The sequence below is a fragment of the Bacillus rossius genome, chromosome 15 (genome assembly GCF_032445375.1).
Source record: "Bacillus rossius redtenbacheri isolate Brsri chromosome 15, Brsri_v3, whole genome shotgun sequence".
NCBI lineage: Eukaryota > Metazoa > Arthropoda > Insecta > Phasmatodea > Bacillidae > Bacillus > Bacillus rossius.
This window is the reverse complement of record NC_086342.1, coordinates 32,101,152-32,119,494: the sequence shown is the minus strand read 5'-3', so window position 1 is coordinate 32,119,494 and position 18,343 is coordinate 32,101,152. Positions and strand designations below refer to the sequence as shown.

Below are 18,343 nucleotides of genomic sequence, written 5' to 3'. Positions count from 1 at the left end.
CAAAATTGAATGTCTAAATTTCAACAACTGGCAAGGCAGAACATTATATACTTTTTTTGATGCCACTTTTTCCATAAATTTTACATTACAACTAAATTTGGCCATATCTGTGCTGCACAGGATATTAAGAATTACCCTAAAAAAACCGAGAACTAGATATAAACAGCTATATTCACTCACACAATCTGTGAGCCATATTCAGAACATGATAAAAGTGTAAACAGCACATCTATATGAATATTTATCTCGTAGACAAAACAACATATTTTCTCACACATTCTGAGGTAATCATATAAAAAATATAATATTGCAAGAAACTGGCACTAAGTGAATTATGGGCACAAAAAATTTGACAAAGTTAAAAAAAAAAGTGAAATATATATGATAATAGTCAACAGGTATCCAACAGGATACCGAAATGAGTAATATTGCACTGGTTTCACAGAGCACAGTCTCGGTAGGAGGTAAAGAGTAACGGGACATCAAGGGAAAGGCGGTGGAGTCAGTCCCGCTCCGCGGCCTCCAGGGAGTTGTCGAAGCGGGCGTCGTCGGGCGGCTGGCCCAGCAGCGGCACGATGACGCGCGCCGGCTCGGGCTTGCGAGACACGCTCAGGTCCTCCACGCGGTCCTCATCGCGCTCGTCGCCGTCCCCGGGGCTCGGCGTCAGGCTGTGGCGGTACTTGAGGCCCGGGCTGGGCGACCGGCCGTTCTCCCCGGGGCTGGACGACGAGGCCCCGCTGTGGGCCGACGCCAGAGCCGCCCGGGCCTCGCGCTCCCCCAGCTCGCGCTTCATGCCGTCCAGGGCGTGCTGCAGGAACAGGGGCTGGGCCTGCGCCGGCTCCTCCCCCTCCCCCGGGTACACCCCGCCGTAGGGGAAGTAGGGCCCACCCCCGCCCGGCCCCCCGCCGCCCGACACCCGCTTGTTGAAGGGCCGGCTCGTCGTGATGCCCATCTTCTTGACCTTGTCGTAGAGCGTGCGCGAGGGCACGCCGTACTTGCGGGCGGCCTGCAGCGCGCTCATGCCCGTGCGCACCGCCTCGATGGCCGACATGATGTCGTTGCGCGTGTACTGCTTGTAGCGCTTCCACTCGGGCTTCTGCGTCGGCACGTACGTGGCGATGCCGGACGACACTGCTGCGAACATCGTACATTTGCAAACAACCAGGCAAAAACTTACCCAAGAATGTCAAATGTCCTTTTCTTAAAACTCTGTTCCAGCTTGAAGTTTCGTCCACAGCGAAAGTCATTAGATTAGATAAGTATAAACTCAACATCTCAGTTCAGAGAAACTGAGGAAGGAATGGTACATGGCCTGAATTAAGGACAGTGAGAAACCTAACTGAGGGCATCCGCTTTGCAACCCAAGTCCCCCTGGGTGTGATTCCAGAACCTCACCTTTGAGCACCACGCTCCATAGAACTACATAACAGACACTTCACTGCACTAATAAAATTAAATTGGTATAAAGTATTTATTACACACCCTCTGATTTTACTATAAAATAATCCCTCTTCAAAATAATCTTTGGTCATATACATATATTTATATGCAGGTAACAGTAAGTACATAAATGTCCACACATGTGTGTGCATTTGTGCTTTAACTACAGTTTATGTTATTTGACTTTTCCCACTGCAACCAAGGGTGTACACATGGGAAGGAACATGGGTTCTATCCCTCCGAAATCCTTAAAAATATTCTATCATTCCTTCCTCCCCTCGTCAATGAAATTCTTTATCGCTCCTGACTGCAATACATATTATTGTGTGAATGTACTTGTCAATATTTCAATGCATAACTAGACCAAAATTTGGTTTGTACTAACGACTTTTGTGATAGAGAAAGGTTAAATACATTACATTTCAGTATGGGGATGAAATGTGTGATAAGTCTTACCTGCGGGAAATGACTGCGACATCATTATCTTGTTTGCCTGCAACACAATCCGAAGAAATTCATGTAAACAATGACACAAACAAAATTTAACTAAAAAATTGCAACCACAATTAATGATGTTGAACACTATTCTTTACTTCACTGTGATAAATACCATAACACTTAGAAACAATTTTTTTTTAACTTATTACATAATATTTTAAGTTTTTAAATAAAAACCTAAACTAAATATTTCTGTATATTTTATTAGACGAATGAGGTAATAAAGGTGAATTTTGTGTTTTGTCTTGCATTTCAGTGTTATGCTGTATATGAACTTGCATTTTGGTTTTTGACAGTACATCGACTTCAATTTTGCTGTTATTTTGGTTTTATCGCTATTCACCATATAATCTAACCTCTTACGTACCATAAAATCCTTAGTATTTGAGGGTCTTGATATTAAAGGCAAAATATTCAAAGAAAAATATTAGATGAAATAAAGTCAGCTAAAAATTTCAACACTGATAACCTCTTAAGATTACCTAGTCAATTATTTTCTTCATACCTATTCTGTTTCCATTCCCCAAGAGATTGTAATTTAACATGTAATTATATAAATAAAATGGCATTCTGGAAACTTAGTTCACGAATAAAACATTTAAAGGGTTAAATGTTTCAACACCATAGTTAACATTTTTCATTTCACATACATTATTTTATTTTGGATCCTTGAGACCTAGATTCAGATTCAAGGGGTATATTCGAAGTACTCTTTGGGATTCGTATTCGAGATTTGGGTTCGAGAAAATTGAGATTTGACCCATCACTAATAAAAATGTATTATATTATAATATCTGGATTAATTTCTGTTAACATTGTGTGTCCTTTTAAAATGTCCTTTTAAGGTGTGCCCTTTTAAAGGGCTATTATTTTTAAAATTTCTACGCCCCATTTAACTGAGAGGTACATACTACATACCACTCAAAATCCTAAGATCATCTGGCCCCACCACCAATTAGATCTGGCTCCTTCGCCACTGATAATGTCTAAGACATTTGTATTTTGCTGAAAGGAAAAATAAGTAGCGGACGGGATATCACTGCTCTCGTGAGCATGCCCTTGCAGCTTGCAGTGGGTGCTTTAGCCCGGGATTCCAAACACAAATAAGGGTACTTAAACACAAAAAATATTTGTATTCCTAGTGCACGATAGGACACGGCCGTTTATGAAAGTGACTATACACCGGTTTATGTTGCTAAGCGTGGGTCCGCCATCTATGTGCCACATTTCCGTTCAACGACTTCTGTTCCATTTTTACGGAAATTATTCCTAACAAATGCCATATGCCGAGAGCTAAGATGTTTACACGTCAATAAAACACTGATATTACTTTGCATCCTAGATACAGAGCTCTTCTTCAAAAAATCACTGTGGATTATGCCCACATTTATGAGAAAAGATTTATAGCTTTTGTTGGATGGGATCAATTTCAGTAAATGCCTGAATCAACCATGTAGCTCGGAGATGGATTACAGAACATGCTGGTGTGAATAATGCCAGATTAAAGGTCTGACTGTACTAATGCTTGTTTATGTTTATCTTTTGATGCCATTATTATTTCATCTGATATTGATAAAATTGAAAATATTCAAAACAAATGTATTAAACTTATTACTCAAAAATCATTTCCCCCACCTAAATTAACATCACTTTTTGATCGGCGTGCCCTCCTTGACCATCTTTTTATTTCCAATTGTTATTCATCTAAAATCAATTGTAAATACATCTTAGATAATACTGGTTTAAGAGTTCCCCAGTATCATAGTCGACAATTACAATTACAATAGATTAGACCTAATAGTAACAAGCTTAACCAATTAGTAAATTATTTTAGTAGCACTTGCAGTCAACTCATATAACTGTGTATCTTTGTTTGTTGGCATTCTAAATTTACTATTATTCTAAATTCATTAATTTTCTGTATTTTTTAATTTTTTGTTTTTAATTTTTCTTTTTTGTGTCCTTTGTCTATGGTGTCTCTTGTGTATTGTGTTTGTTTTTTTGTACTGTGCACACCCCTGTAATCTCTTCTCAGAGTGTTGGTGTGCATGTCACAATTTATAAATAAATAAATAAATAAATAAATAAATAAATAAATAAATAAATAAATAATTAGGGACAAGATTATATGGTGAATTGTGATAAAACCGAAATAACACCGAAAAGCTTGTCAATACACCATATAACATAGAAATTCAAGTTAATACACCACACAGCACCAAAATGCAATTAAAATCATGACACTAATCAGTATTTTCAATCAAAACTTTTCTCTAATGATCAGTATGTAATCTTTTAAATATTAAATTCAATGACAGTAATTTATTTTCGCATGAAATTTGTACCAAATTATATGCAAAAAAATTGGAAAAGATTACTTTTTTTTTTTTTAATTTTACAACTGTTATTAACTACTAATTTTTACATTACAACATACTTTTTGTTTCTAACACAAAAATTCTTATTAGATTTATTTTATTTGTTCCGAATAGTTAGACACGCTAATTACAAATTATTAGATTGTAAAAGTGCATCATGTATCACTCAAAAAGACACAGTTTAAGAGAAATATATATCATGGAACATTTAAGTGTCATGTTTTTTTCAGTAATATGCTAATTTTTTTAACAGATTTCATAAAAACTAAAACCAATTAACACAGAACTCTCCTGTTTTAAAAACGAAATTGGCCTGAAAATAAAACCCTAAAATCTAGTTTCTATCCATAAGAGGTTGTGAAATTCTGGCACCAACTTACCTTTTCACCTGATTCTTCATCCACGCCGGAGATGTCTGTATATGGTGACCGTGCTTCCTCATACGTTTCAGCTTTCACATTCGACTGAAAACAGCACACTTCATTAGTCAGTTTTTTAACACTAAAAATTATATTTCAGTTGTAATTCCAATGAACTCCCACATTTTAAGGTTTGGTCTCACTCGCTATGTTGATTCCCCCCCTTCATCATTTCATTTATCTATGGGCTATTTCTAAAATTTTAACTTGATAGTTCTCCTGCATTTGTTGTACTGCAGCAAATAGTTTCAACAGATGTTCATTTAGTGAAAAGGTGTGAAAAGTGAAAAGGTGTGTAAGTCTTCGTAATTACCATGACTTGGATGACTTTTTTATACCCATGGTATTACACTAAGAGAATAATCTGTATACAGTTAAAATTTTAGAAATAGCCCTTGAAAAAGTAATAATGAAACATAATGAAAAAATCAATCATAGCATGAGAGACACAGTATTTGTACATACGTGTGCAAACGTTAGGGAAAACTTTCAAAATAATTCTTGTGTGTGACATGAGCATAGTACATATGTCTGTTAGTATGCACTCATTCACTTTAGTCTTCACTCGTACACTTTAATCTACACTTGTACGCATATACGGAAATGAACTTCCCTTTATCTTGATTACATTAGCCTCCATTGCATATGATTACAGAATATTTTGAGATGTCTTTTGTAATGTATGACTGAATATAACAAATTTAAAACATTATAATTATGAAGTATAATAAATAGCAGGAATAAAAATTAAAATGACTAAAAAAAAAATTAAAAGCCAAAATTTTACATAAGAGTGAATTCATTCTGTCTGTATTTACACTGGCTTGAAAGTCTTACAACATTGAAGAATTATTTGTACGAGTAGACTCTTTTACAAATTAATGCATGTTAATGACATGAAATATCAATTTAAAGTAAATAAGCAAAGGCCCATTGTTAAATGGAACTGGAAGCCATATATTTAATTGAAAAACTGTGTAGTTAATGAAAAAATTATTTCACAAATAAATACATAGAATCAATACTGTTAAAGCTACCTTATTACTTGAGTATGTACCATTGTATGAGTTTTTCATTGGGTCATGGGCAGTTTGATAATGTACCAAAGTATAAAAAAACCAATAATAAAATACCATCATTCAAATCATCCATGTTCAGTCTGTACAGGTGGTCAAATGTGGCAGCAAACAGTGTACTAAAGATAATAACTTGTTTGTAAGTATTTGGGGCTTAGTCAGAAAATACTGCAAAATTTGCGCAAGTATCTAACAAAAAAGTACTTTCCCCACTGGATGGGTAGCTTTGTTATCTATGTTAGCAATTTATACCCATGATACTCTCTGCACCAAAAGTCAAAAGGGGGGGGGGGGGGGGGGGGAAGATACGGGTTTCAGAGCATGGGCTGCTGAAAGGAACGCACCTGCTTACTCAGCCAAATGCCGTTCTAAAAACATTGTTTACGCTCACTCATTAGGCACAGTCCGACATAGGGATGGATGCTAGCGTGCAATGGTCACACAAACAGTGTAGAAAGAAATACAGCATTGCTGTAACGCGGTAGCAAAAAAAAAATAAATATGATGGTAATATTATAGAAAGCAACTGCAAGAGTTGAAAGGTACACTAATGTTAGCGAAAGATCTACCACAATTGAAAAAACCTAAACTACTGAAGAAAAAAAAGAAGGGGAAAGGTAAGTTATTATAATTATGCTCACCATCAAAAGAGCCAACATGAGGTTGGTTACATACTGCCATTATTTTGTTCATTTATTATTAAACTTTGGTTATCATCATGCAACATAACATTTTGTTGAATTAATTATGCTGAAAATAGTTTCATTGCATGCAAAAAAAAAAAGTATTTTGTTTACTCAAGCAATGGCACTGGCTTATCATTGAGGGTGCTTGTCTTCATGTGAGTTGAAAAGAGCGTTGGTTCAACTACTCCAGACGTAGGATATGTTCTTTTTTTTTTGTTTATCACATAATCATGTGTAACTGATCAAAGACTATCTGAACAGAGCACTGAGGAAATCACTATGCACACATCACAATATCACACACGTATCAACATCAACACAAACTTCACAGTCAATTTATCAGAATCTTATCTAGTGGCAAGTTATTTGAATTATTTTCAAGTGATAAAGGAGTTTGCTTACACTATCTATGGGGTCAATAATACCTACACTCTTTTACGATATTTAAACATTAATTTTCATCTTCCTCCATAGGTACCTACCTCCAAAGTGTTAGCATCGCAAATACGTCACCAAATCTAACCGTGAAGTATATTAACAAAATAATAATCAACCTAAGTGCTGAACTACCTAAAAGGTAAAGGTAAGTATTGTTTAGCAATGTTATGCACCGAGGTATAAGGTTTGTGGTTTGTATGGGTCACATGCAGATATCTGAATTTTAACGTGACATTTGCAAACCGGGTGAGATTTATTGAAGATTTCTGATTAAAAAAATCATTTATTAGCCATTGAACTTTCCTATTATTGCTTCATTTCATGGTTTGCTTTTAAAGTTTTTAATAGGTATTGTTTGGACACTTAAAAAGGGCTGGAAGGGAAGTTTTCACTGGCATTTTTAAGTATGAAAAATTTGGCTCAAAGTATTGTCTATACAGTGGGTACGGTACATCTAAAAGTTTATCCAACAATCAACATCCTTGAATAAAGGAGAGGTGTTGCCTGTTAATTTACAAATATTTTATTTTTCAAATGACTGAAGTTTCTTTGCTTTTATGCTGAAAATACAAACCTGTACCAGTATTTAGTGTCCTCTTTCAAGAATAAATTCAACAGTCGCTAGAATTCCAGACATCACACTACTCCTCTACAATAGGTACGTACAATGAGTCTTTATATTTAATCTATATAAATACAAATGTAAATGTTCGTTCATTCCAAATCTTAAATCTCAGAAAGTTCTCTCCACTGATTGCTTCGAAATTTTGACATGTTGCATTCAAATACATGAGTGTTTTTATATACCAACCTATGTCACACCTGTGACAGGTTAAAAGATAGATAAAAAGATAGATAAGTAAATATATATGTAAATGCATGTTTTTTTGTAAATATAAAGATATAGATATAAATATAAATATATAGACATAAAGAGAGAATAGAGAGGTATAGAAAGATAAAGAGAGGGTGATATAGAGCAAAGGATAAATATATATAGAGAAATAGAGATATAATTTTCAATATATATACAAATATAGTGAGATTTATAGAGAGACATATATAGAGAGATGGAGATTCTTTGTATATGTGTACCTACATCAAACAAATTACAAAACAAAACTGAAAGAAGCATAGCAATGCATACCGGGCATTATCTTGCATTCCATAAAATTATAAGGTCACTGCCAGAGTGTTCCATAGAGAGGTGATATGGATGAAAAGACTGCTGCCCAGTTGTGTCTAGCTTTAGAGATGAAGAGGCATGTGATGTAGGTGGTAGCCATTCATATAAATATCATATTTCCCTGTTTCCAACCTTTTTTCTTCATTAACTATTCCATGTTTCACCAGATAACTTCCTAATTACCAAATACTTTTAATGTTTGCCTTCAGCAATCATCCAGTTATTCTCTGGCTTTCAAAATTTCTTAACACACCCCAGTTTTACATTTTTAACACTTTAGGTTTTTTTTCTGAACATCTTTGGATTACATGGCATCAGTTCCTTCTTCCCTTAAATTACCACGTTTTCTCTTTCTGACATTACCCCATTTTCCCTCCTTGACATTTCCATGTTCCCCTGACCGTATTACTCATCTTCCCTTACATTACCACATTTTCCCTTACTGACATTACCCCATTTTCCCTGCTTGTCATTTCCATGTTTCCCCTGACCACATTACTCTTCTTCCCTTACATATTACTACGTTTTACCTTCCTGACATTACTCCATTTTCTCGCCTTGACATTTCCATGTTTCCCCTGACCGCATTACTCTTCTTCCCTTACATTACCACGTTTTCCCTTCCTAACATTCATTACCCCATTGTCTCTCCTTGACATTTCCATGTTTCCCCTGACAGCATTACTCTTCTCCCCTTCTTGACATTACCCCATTTTCCCTGCTTGTCATTTCCATGTTTCCCCTGACCGCACTACTAGAGACATGCAAAATTCGCAGATTCATTTCGCGATATGCTAGCATCAAAACAACTATACCTTCATACAGCTTCTGCGATCGGCCCACATTTTATTCTGGCCCGTGGTCGGGGAGAGGGAAGGACACAGGGACCCCGGAAGGGTAGAAGAAGTAACTGTAGGGGTATTGCTACATGAGAGAGTCGTGGAGACGGTCACCTTGTCGAGGTCGTGCGGCGCGCCGTTGAACTGCGCGCGCGGCTCGCCGTCCGGACACACCAGCGCCATGGGCTGCGAGGAGTCGGGCTGGCCCTGCCCCAGCACGGTGCGCAGGATGGGCGTGTCGCGGCTCATCAGCAGGCTCTGCAGCTTCTTGCGCTTGAGCGGCGACATGTCGGGGCCGGCGCCGCCCGACGCCTCGTAGCACGCGCCCAGCAGGCCGCCGGTCGAGGGCGGCGGCGGGACGGGCGAGGGGTGGTGCGGGAAGGGCAGCCCGGGCATGGCCCACATGGGCAGCGCCATGCGCCGGCCGCGCTCCATCACGGGCGACTTGCCGTACAGGCTGTACGGGCTCTTGTCGAAGGGCATGCCCGAGGAGTGCGGCGGCGACACACTGCTGCTGCTGTGCGGGACCGGCGGAGGCCCCGGGTTGGCCAGCGAGGTGGTGATGTTGGGCGGCGAGTGGGGGTCCTCGCCCTGCGCCTCGGGGTCGCCCCTCTTGGGCGTGCTGGTGAGGGGCTCGCGCTCCTCCACCAGGCCCTTCACCTTCAAGGTCTGCGCCACCTTGAGCAGCGCCGCCAGCTGGTCCTGCGCCACGTTCACCTCGCCGCGGTACATGTACTCCAGGATGGCCTTCATCTCCGAGTACCTGACGTCCTTGAGCACGACCACCGGGTGGCGGCACGGCAGCTCCGTGAACAGCGCCTGGAAGTAGGACGAGCAGGCGGCCAGCACCATCTTGTGGCACTTGACGGACACGCTGCCCTCGCAGGCCAGCGTCACGTCCGTGAAGGCCTCGCTGCGCAGGAGCTCGTCGAACACGGTCAGCAGGTTGGAGCGGTGGTTGTTCCAGCGCAGGCAGTACTGCTGGCTCGGGGCGGCCATGGCTTCGCTTCCGTCCTCCAGCTTTGCAGCTTCCCTCTGGCGTCACCGTCCGCCGGGCATGCGCGTTACCACTGCAACAACACAGCACATTGTTGTGTCGATAAGGACCACAACAACATTGGCAAGGCGCTCTCTAGGAACAAACACAAAAACAATGAAGATGGCGGCCTCCAGCAGAACAGAAAAACCAAGATGGCGGTCATTTTATCGTCCAAGATGGCTGCCTCTAGCAGATGACAACAAGATGGAGTCTGTGTCATCAGAATCTAAAAAAAAAAGTGGCTGAGACATAAGAGGGTGGACATGTTCTTAGAATTGAAGATGACGACCGTGACGAAAATTGAAACATTCGGGGTTTGGGGATGCTGGATGACAAGATGGCGGAATTCAAGGTCAAGGTTAAATGACAAGGACAATGTCAAGGTCATCCCAGATGGCCACCGTGATGTCGGTTCCGAGGCAGAAGCAGCCACCTCACACCTCGTCCAGGCCCCAGCGCCAGAACATGCATTTCTATACTACTTTGGTGGTTAGTTTGAATTTGATTATTGTGATTGGTGTACTTACAGTACACGTGCAACCGGAGGCATAAATACTGTATCGCATGCAGTCTAGTAAGCCAACATATTGTTTCGGGGGAAAAGCACTGCCTCTATAAATTACTGTAAATAAAAATACAATGGAGCTTAGTGTAACTGACATCATAGAGCCAAATTTTGGATGATTACGAACTGGTTTTACCAAAGATAATTTTATAAAAGTAAATTATTACACAGGATAAATCTTCAGAACCCTGCACGCAGGCTATTAGTTTGCAGTGAGATTATGTTGTTTCAGAAGTTTATTTCAGAGTGCCCGGTTTTCAGTGGGACTTAAGGAATCTGTAAGGACATACAGGATCCTGTATGATGAATCACACCCAGAATACTTGAAAACAATAAATTCGCTCAGCCAACAATCTCTTTCTCGTTCTGCGATCATGCCGAAGCTTTGAGTGTCATTCTCTTAAGCGTAATCTGATCTAAGAATAATCGTTAGGGAAATCTGTATTTTGAGAATAAATTTTGTGTCGATGATGTTCACAAAACACTGTAGCTTTATCTGTAATCAGTACGATGTGTTTTCCAGCGCTTTACGAGGCCAATGAGAGCGTTGTTACCGCAATGCTGCATGCCCACAATTCGTCACAACTCTAAAAGAAAAAGCTACAGTTTTTTGTCGAGTATTTTGACACGCCATGTATTCGCGAAATACAGGTGTCCCTAGCAATCGTGAGTTTATCACGTTCACCGCGCCTACACTGCCTGCGAATACTCCACTTCAGTGTGCGCCCGTGTTAAAAGCCCGAGAATTTCGCGGATACGTTAGATGTTCATTAAAATTCCACAGTTCTATATACACTCTATCCACCTATGCTTTCCTGTTGGTTGATGTCTCAGGCTTAGACTGCAGTGCAAACTGATACTAAAGGGCTTGCTAACATTAAAAATATATTACCGTCGTTAAATACAATAACTTTTTTATATGCTAATTGTTTAATTTGACAATTTTGGGTTTTTTGGACCATAAATTAGTGTCAATTGACAGTATTATTATAGCTGCATACATTCTGGCACAGCCTTGTTGGGATACGGCCATATTTCAGAACGTGTTCAAACCATATCCCAGTAAAGGAACAAACAGATCGGCTACCGTTTTAATAAACGGTGCCCTGCGCGAGGCTAGAAAATTGTTTCAACGCATTCTTAACGGACGTTTCGCAACCATCGATACATTTGTTACGGCAATGCAGAACTGCAGTCGGAGAAATTTTTCATCGTGGCTGATGGCTTGCAGAAGCTGCAATTTGTACGGCTTCACTTTTAATCGCTTACGAAGAATTTTCCACACTGTTGGCTGAGGGATGTTCGATTCTGCACTAGCCCTATAAGTTGACTTCTTGGGACTCCGCACCATCACGTCCCGTACACAATCCACTGTCTGTTGTGACACGCCTGGCCAACCCGACCGTTTTGCGTCGCACAAACAGCCGTCTTCCTCGAATTTCTTGTACCACTTCATTATGCTATTGTAAACTGGTGGTGTTTTGTTAAACTGGCCACGGAAAGCAATTTGTACATTCACTACCGATTCGCTACGGGCGTATTCAAGCACACAAAAGGCTTTCTCTGTCTGGTTCGCAGCCATTTTCAGCAACTATATGCACTAGCGCCCCTGTCGGTTGTTTTTTAAAATAGCTTTTTGGCGCTACATTCAAAAAAAAACTTTGAGAGTTTTTCTTTTATGCGGTATATAATTTGTTTTGTTATTCTTTCCATTTCACTGTACCGATTTTATGAAATGTTTCACGGACTATATAATTACCCTGTACTAAGTGCATTTACGACAGACCATGTTCGTGGTAAAAATTACTGCGAAGAACAATACGTTCGCTTACTAGACTGAAAAAACTGTATTTCAACGTCAGTTATTCGTGCTTTGAAATTGGCGGCCCTTTTCAAGAGAAGCCATTGCCTTATTTGGTCAGGCCATTTTTAAAGTGTTTGCTTCCGAACAGAATTACTGTGGTGGTGATTCGTGTGCCAAGTGGGCATGCACCTCAACCAATCACGAAACACAGGCGATGATACCGACACACCGAGGAAGTCAGAGGACGTCACAGGTCAGCAATCCTTCCAAAAATAAACAATTAATTAAAGTAGGCTATATTATAAAGTATATAAAATACATTTTCTTATATACCTAACTATTGGAGTTACTTGATTGTTAATTTCAAAAATGGAATTTCTGTCAGCACTTCTTTGTACCATTTCTTAAAGGTGTATGGTTTATCTTTTGTCATTACTGTTGCATAATCAATGTATACAATTTGCATTATGTTATCTTAATAATACTCCGTGATATTGTAAGTCAAACCAAACAAACAAAATTAACGTCCTACAGTATACTAACTCTGTGACACAAAAGGCTACTTGAATACAATAAGAAAATAACAAATATCAATTTTTTTTTACAATAAAGCCCCATTTAAGAAGCCCGAAAATCTGGATTTAATATTTATTTGCTACTTTCCAATCCATATGTTTTTCTTCCAATTAGGAGAGGTATAGTTAATTTGTTTGCGTAATGCTCAGCTCGCCTCTAACGAAATTTAGTTAATTTAAGTGGTTTTCCAGCCAGCACGCCTTCTAGGATTCTAGGACATTCCTTAGCCCGCAAGGGGAACAATTATCATGTTTTACAGAGCTTAAGCATTGTAGTCATAGATGTTAATTAGTATGCCCTACAGTAACTGCTTTCTCGTTGAACCGATAAAGTTAACAATTTCTTACCCGACTGTATAGCCAACATAAAACAAAATGTGTAAAACATTAACACAGTGAATTGAAAGTGTCCTGACCTTTTCCCGCTAAGTGCCACAGTTCGACGCATTTCCAATTTGTTCAATATTCGAACCTATACGTTTGTTTTAATTTTGTTTATTTTGCTATCTGTTTCTATTTCTTCAGAACGAGTCAAATCAACCGTGTGACGATGATTAGTCCCGACATATCATGAGCAGAGACAAAAAATTTCGTTATAGGATGGATTTCAAACTTTTTTTTTTTTGCTGATTCTATTATTGGTAGGGCCAGTGATTTTTCGCGAATTCTTCCAGGTGCATGCCCACTGTCTGCACACCAATCACAGCAATTCTGTGTGGAAGCAAACACGTCCTGAATAGCCCAGCCAAATAAGTCAAGTAATCGAACATTTTGTTTCGCGAAAAATCGCTACCTCATAAAGATTGGGCTACAATTTAAATGAAGATCTCTGCCGCGATAAAATGCCCTCGACCAAAGAAATATCGAATCAAAGGCAAGCCATTTAACATGTCTCACAGGCAAATATGCATGTGGTATTTGATCGCGTATATAGGGGACTATGGACTCTATCCTGTATGTCAGCGAACCCGCTATTTGTTTTTTTTTTTTTTCAATTTCTCACCAATGAACAGGTGGCATTTACCATATAGGATGTATACGGTCATGGGATCAATCACTGAGTTACTGAACCCTCCCAATAAAATAGGAGCATCTTTATCTCAGCGGGATTGTGCAGGTATTTTTATTTGATTACCCACTTTGTTGCAGCAACTATAGATATATTTTAGTTTAACCATATGCAGACAAATGAGTGTGTTTTTCGGTGTGCGTGACTTCTTACAAAAAGAAGAATAGGAAAAGAGGAAAAAAAATTGCACATTTCAAAGGAATGGAGAGGCAGGTTTCTTTTATTGAAGTCTCTTAACAACAAAAAGGGGCGGGGATTGGGGAGGAGACAAAAAATAAATATCGGATGCGAAAACAAGGTTTCAAAAGCGATTGCCCCAAAAGCAACATGTTATGACAATGGGCAGCAGGTTGCAAATGTGTCCCCATCAGTGGTGGCTGTGACTTGGAGCTTGACTTGTGGTTGCGGAGTCGCCCGGGAGGGGGGGGGGGGGGAGACAAAACGAAACCGCAATTCGAACCCAGAAGCTGATGTCGGCGTCCGGCCGCAAGAGAAGGGGTGGTGGAAAGGGGGTAGGAAGGGGACGAACAACTGTCTCCCAGGACGGACTATGACCTTTGACCTGCAGGAGAGGCTTGAGCGACCTCGCGTCCGTGCGAGAGGAAACCCACTGACGAGGTAGAGACCGGACAATTTCGCGGATTCAATATGCGATGGGCTGAAATTCAAATTCAAACCTTTTAAGCTGATTTTGCCACACTGTTCACCTGGGCGATTATGAACAGATATAAACCATCATCCAAAAGATTATCCTGGCAAACCAGTCGAGACGACTCACAAGGCAGCAGCCAATGAACTGGTGATATTTGCCCGAGTGTACAGAGGACTGTGTAGTCTATCCTGAAGGCATTCGAAACCGCGAATTTTTCCGGTCCCTAACTATAAGTGAGCAAGTTTTTTCCCCCAAATAAATAGCTCAACGCTAAATCAAACCTTGGAAAAATAAATGAAAGTTTTCAAGCAATTGTGTTGTATTATATTTAAAACATAAAGTTTTTTATTCTTTTTAGTTTCAACTTTATAAAACAATCAAATGATTACTACTTTTAAATATGAGAAACATAATTTTTAATGATTTTTATTACTTGTTGCACTTGTCGAATCTTGGCAAAATATAAAATGCAGCACGGCGTGGGGAAAGTGATTGGCGTGCTAGCTGCAAGCAATATCATTCAGTGATGGTCAAGGACTGGTCAAATTCGCGGTTTCGATGACCTTTCAGGATAGATTACACACTCCTCTGTACACTCGGGCAAATAACGCCGGTTCATTGGCTGCTGACTTGTGAGTCGTCTCCATAGGTTTGCCTGTGATTCGATACTTCTTCAGTTGAGTGTTTCTCATCAGTCCATAAGTGTCCAGAAGAACAGTGAGCCAATAGCAAAAGTAACTTAAAGGTATACGTATTTGATATTTAGACTATAGTAGAATGAATCCACGAATTTTTCCGGTATATAGTGATAGGAATATTTTTTTTAATAAGCTTGAATTTTGACATGTAGGTCCTGCGATTGTTATACTACAAGGAACAAAGACTAAACAACAGTGATATGCTTTTCTTTTCAATCTCCCATCGTTATATATGTTGCAAAGCTCTACAATTAAATTGCAGGGATGCTACTCCGAATGCTAAAAAAAAATTTCCACGTTTCCTCATGCAGATTTTACAAACATTTTGACTATCAATTGTGTACCTACACAAAAGGATAGCACGTACACAAATAGTTTATGAATAACATATATTACTTATTTTGACCCGTTTATTGTAAATTAAAAGCATAACAAACTCGCATTAATATTTGTCTGGTTTTCGATATTGTAGCACAATAATTATGAAAAAAAAAACCGATAAGATTCAATAGCATTGAGTGTCCAATTAGTAATAATACTTATTTACTCTATGCCCACTGATTTAAGGCTTTGTCCCACGTGCTATGTTGGCTACGTCATTTTATCGTCACCAATATTAATTAAGTGATTTTACTGTGAATATATCAGAGTAGTTCTCTTGTATTTGTTGCTAAGCCGCGCACATTGATAATTATAATAAACCCTTGTGCGTCTTTTTACCGTTATTATAAAATATTTAGTAACTATTTGTAAAAATAATTAGATGTAATATCAAATCAAGAGATGTATAAAAATAACTTATAGGAAAAGCCCTTAACCAATACAAATGACAAGAAAATTAAATAACAAAACATAGTGTGTGAGGCAGGGTCTCAATATAGTAGTATCCTAAATAATTTTTCACCTAAAGTTAATATTTATCACATAAATAAGTGTTATTTAATGGTTAATGAGAACCTTGTAACCATAAACAGCATAACATTTTGTGGTGTAGCCTACAGTTTACAATTAACAGTTTGCATGAAACTTCTGTTGTAAACCCTTATTTTTTAGGAAATAAATCATAAATAAATATTAGTTATAAATAAATATTTGGTTTTTCCAAAACCCTGAAAATAACTGTTTAATAATTATATACTTAATATTATATATAAAACAGATGCCACTTAATAAACGTTTAATTTTAAACTGTATACCAAGAGAAGCAATCTGTAGACAAAAAAACCTTAAACACATGAATAAATTAACCTGAAATTTTAATAATAGCTGATAACATGCACCACAGTCTATATCTATAGAGAATTTTGATAAAAAAACATAATGCAATGTGCTCTTTACTTAATAGTGCCACAACCATACAAATTGACTTAGGTATAAAACAAATAATGGCATGAGAATATTAAACCATTTTATATGAGGGAGATGGTGTGTTAGGCGTAAAAAAATCATTATTTAAAATTTGGGTTCACGGGTTGCTTACCACGACGTCAAGAACAAGAGACCAATAAAAAAAATTGGTTGTCTGTAAAGTCGGTTTACGGACGATAGTTTAACGTGACAACGTCATAACAAAACATTGATGAAATGATTGCATACTTTATGAATAAAATTGAATCATTTTTATTTTAATAATAAAAGAATAAATACTTGAAATTATACTAGTAATCAGCAAGAATAATTAACCTTTATTGCCGAAATTGTTGTTGTAATAAGCAATGAAAACCACATTAACTTTTCACTTCACTTTATAAACAGTCGAGTAGAAGAGAGATAGATGCGGCGCAAGCGTACAATGAGCGTAACGGGACACAGCGTAACGTAACAATGTGCGTAACGGGACACATTTTCGTGCGTGAAGCCGGCGTTCATCGATTTATTAGACGTTGTCACGTCAAAAAATTAATTACATATTTCTCGTGTGACCCCCAAACAAGTGCAATTCTTACAGAAGGGAAGATGTGGAAACGGCCAATGAATTATATGCTTCAAACTAACTGTCTATAATTGTTATTAGAGACATACAAATGTTTGCATTATTATTTTGAGACAGTCTATAATATTAAAGTTTCATTTTTAGGGTCATGTATAGAGAAAGGAAATAATCCACGTTTTCATTTTGCGACAGACTGTTTCAGTGGTTGAGTCAGAGCTTATTTGGACTGTGAGCCAATGAAAAACGATAAACAAAATAAGTCTCGAATCAAAAGCACCCCAGTCAACAAACAGGCGTCACGAGTCAGTAGCCAACGAGCAAGGTGATATTTACCCGAGTACATAGAGGATAGTGGAGTCTATCCTAGAGGTCACTGAGACCGCGAATTTTTCCAGTTCCTAGCCATGTATTTTTCCCGTACAGTTTTTGAGACGATCTGAGAGTTTAAAACACTGTAAATGTTGAGGTTATTTCAGTTACCTATGGCACACGAATCACATTGTGGAAGCAAACGCGTGCTAAAAAGCCCGGTGAAATGAGGCATTGTCTCCTTTTGCAGACGTCTACCAATCACAAGTGAGAACTGTGCCCGCTGTAGCGGGCATATATCTTACTGCAGTATAATGAGCGTTCATAATTTTCCGCGAAAAATAATATTGCCCCTAGCTATTTCCATTGGATCGCTAAGTATTTCGACACGCCCTGTAGGGAATGCCAATAAAAATAATGAATTAGATTTATTTTACCCAACCACCTGAAATCCAGACTGAAAGTATAATACGGCAGCAACCAATGAACATAAGACTTTTTTTTAATGATCAAGCGTGTAACGCGGATTTCACGTGACTGGAAATATCCGCGGTTTCGTGACCTCCAGGATAGACTCCACGATCCTCTATGCACTCGGGCAAACATCACCGTGACACCTGTTAACTGGGGTGCTTTTTTTTCGACACTTATTTTTTGAGGATTTTTCATAAGCTTCAGACAAACAGAAGCAGCAAAAAGGTAAACCTATTTGGAGACCTATCTGTCGCGAAATTAAACC

At 38.7% G+C, this 18,343-nt stretch overlaps 1 protein-coding gene across 1 annotated transcript in view; it reads right to left on the bottom strand.

The window, feature by feature from the left end:
- Positions 1–502: 502 nt before the first annotated feature.
- LOC134539670 (uncharacterized) overlaps positions 503–18,343 on the bottom strand; it is a 172,138-nt gene continuing 154,297 nt past the window's right edge. Inside the window, exons 3-7 of the mRNA XM_063381857.1 lie at positions 9,444–10,030; positions 9,075–9,332; positions 4,697–4,780; positions 1,897–1,933; positions 503–1,131 (exon numbers count right to left, since the gene is read on the bottom strand). Of these exons, the coding sequence (XP_063237927.1) occupies positions 503–1,131; positions 1,897–1,933; positions 4,697–4,780; positions 9,075–9,332; positions 9,444–9,959 (1,524 nt within the window). The 5' untranslated portion in view covers positions 9,960–10,030. The remainder of the gene's footprint in view (positions 1,132–1,896; positions 1,934–4,696; positions 4,781–9,074; positions 9,333–9,443; positions 10,031–18,343) is intronic.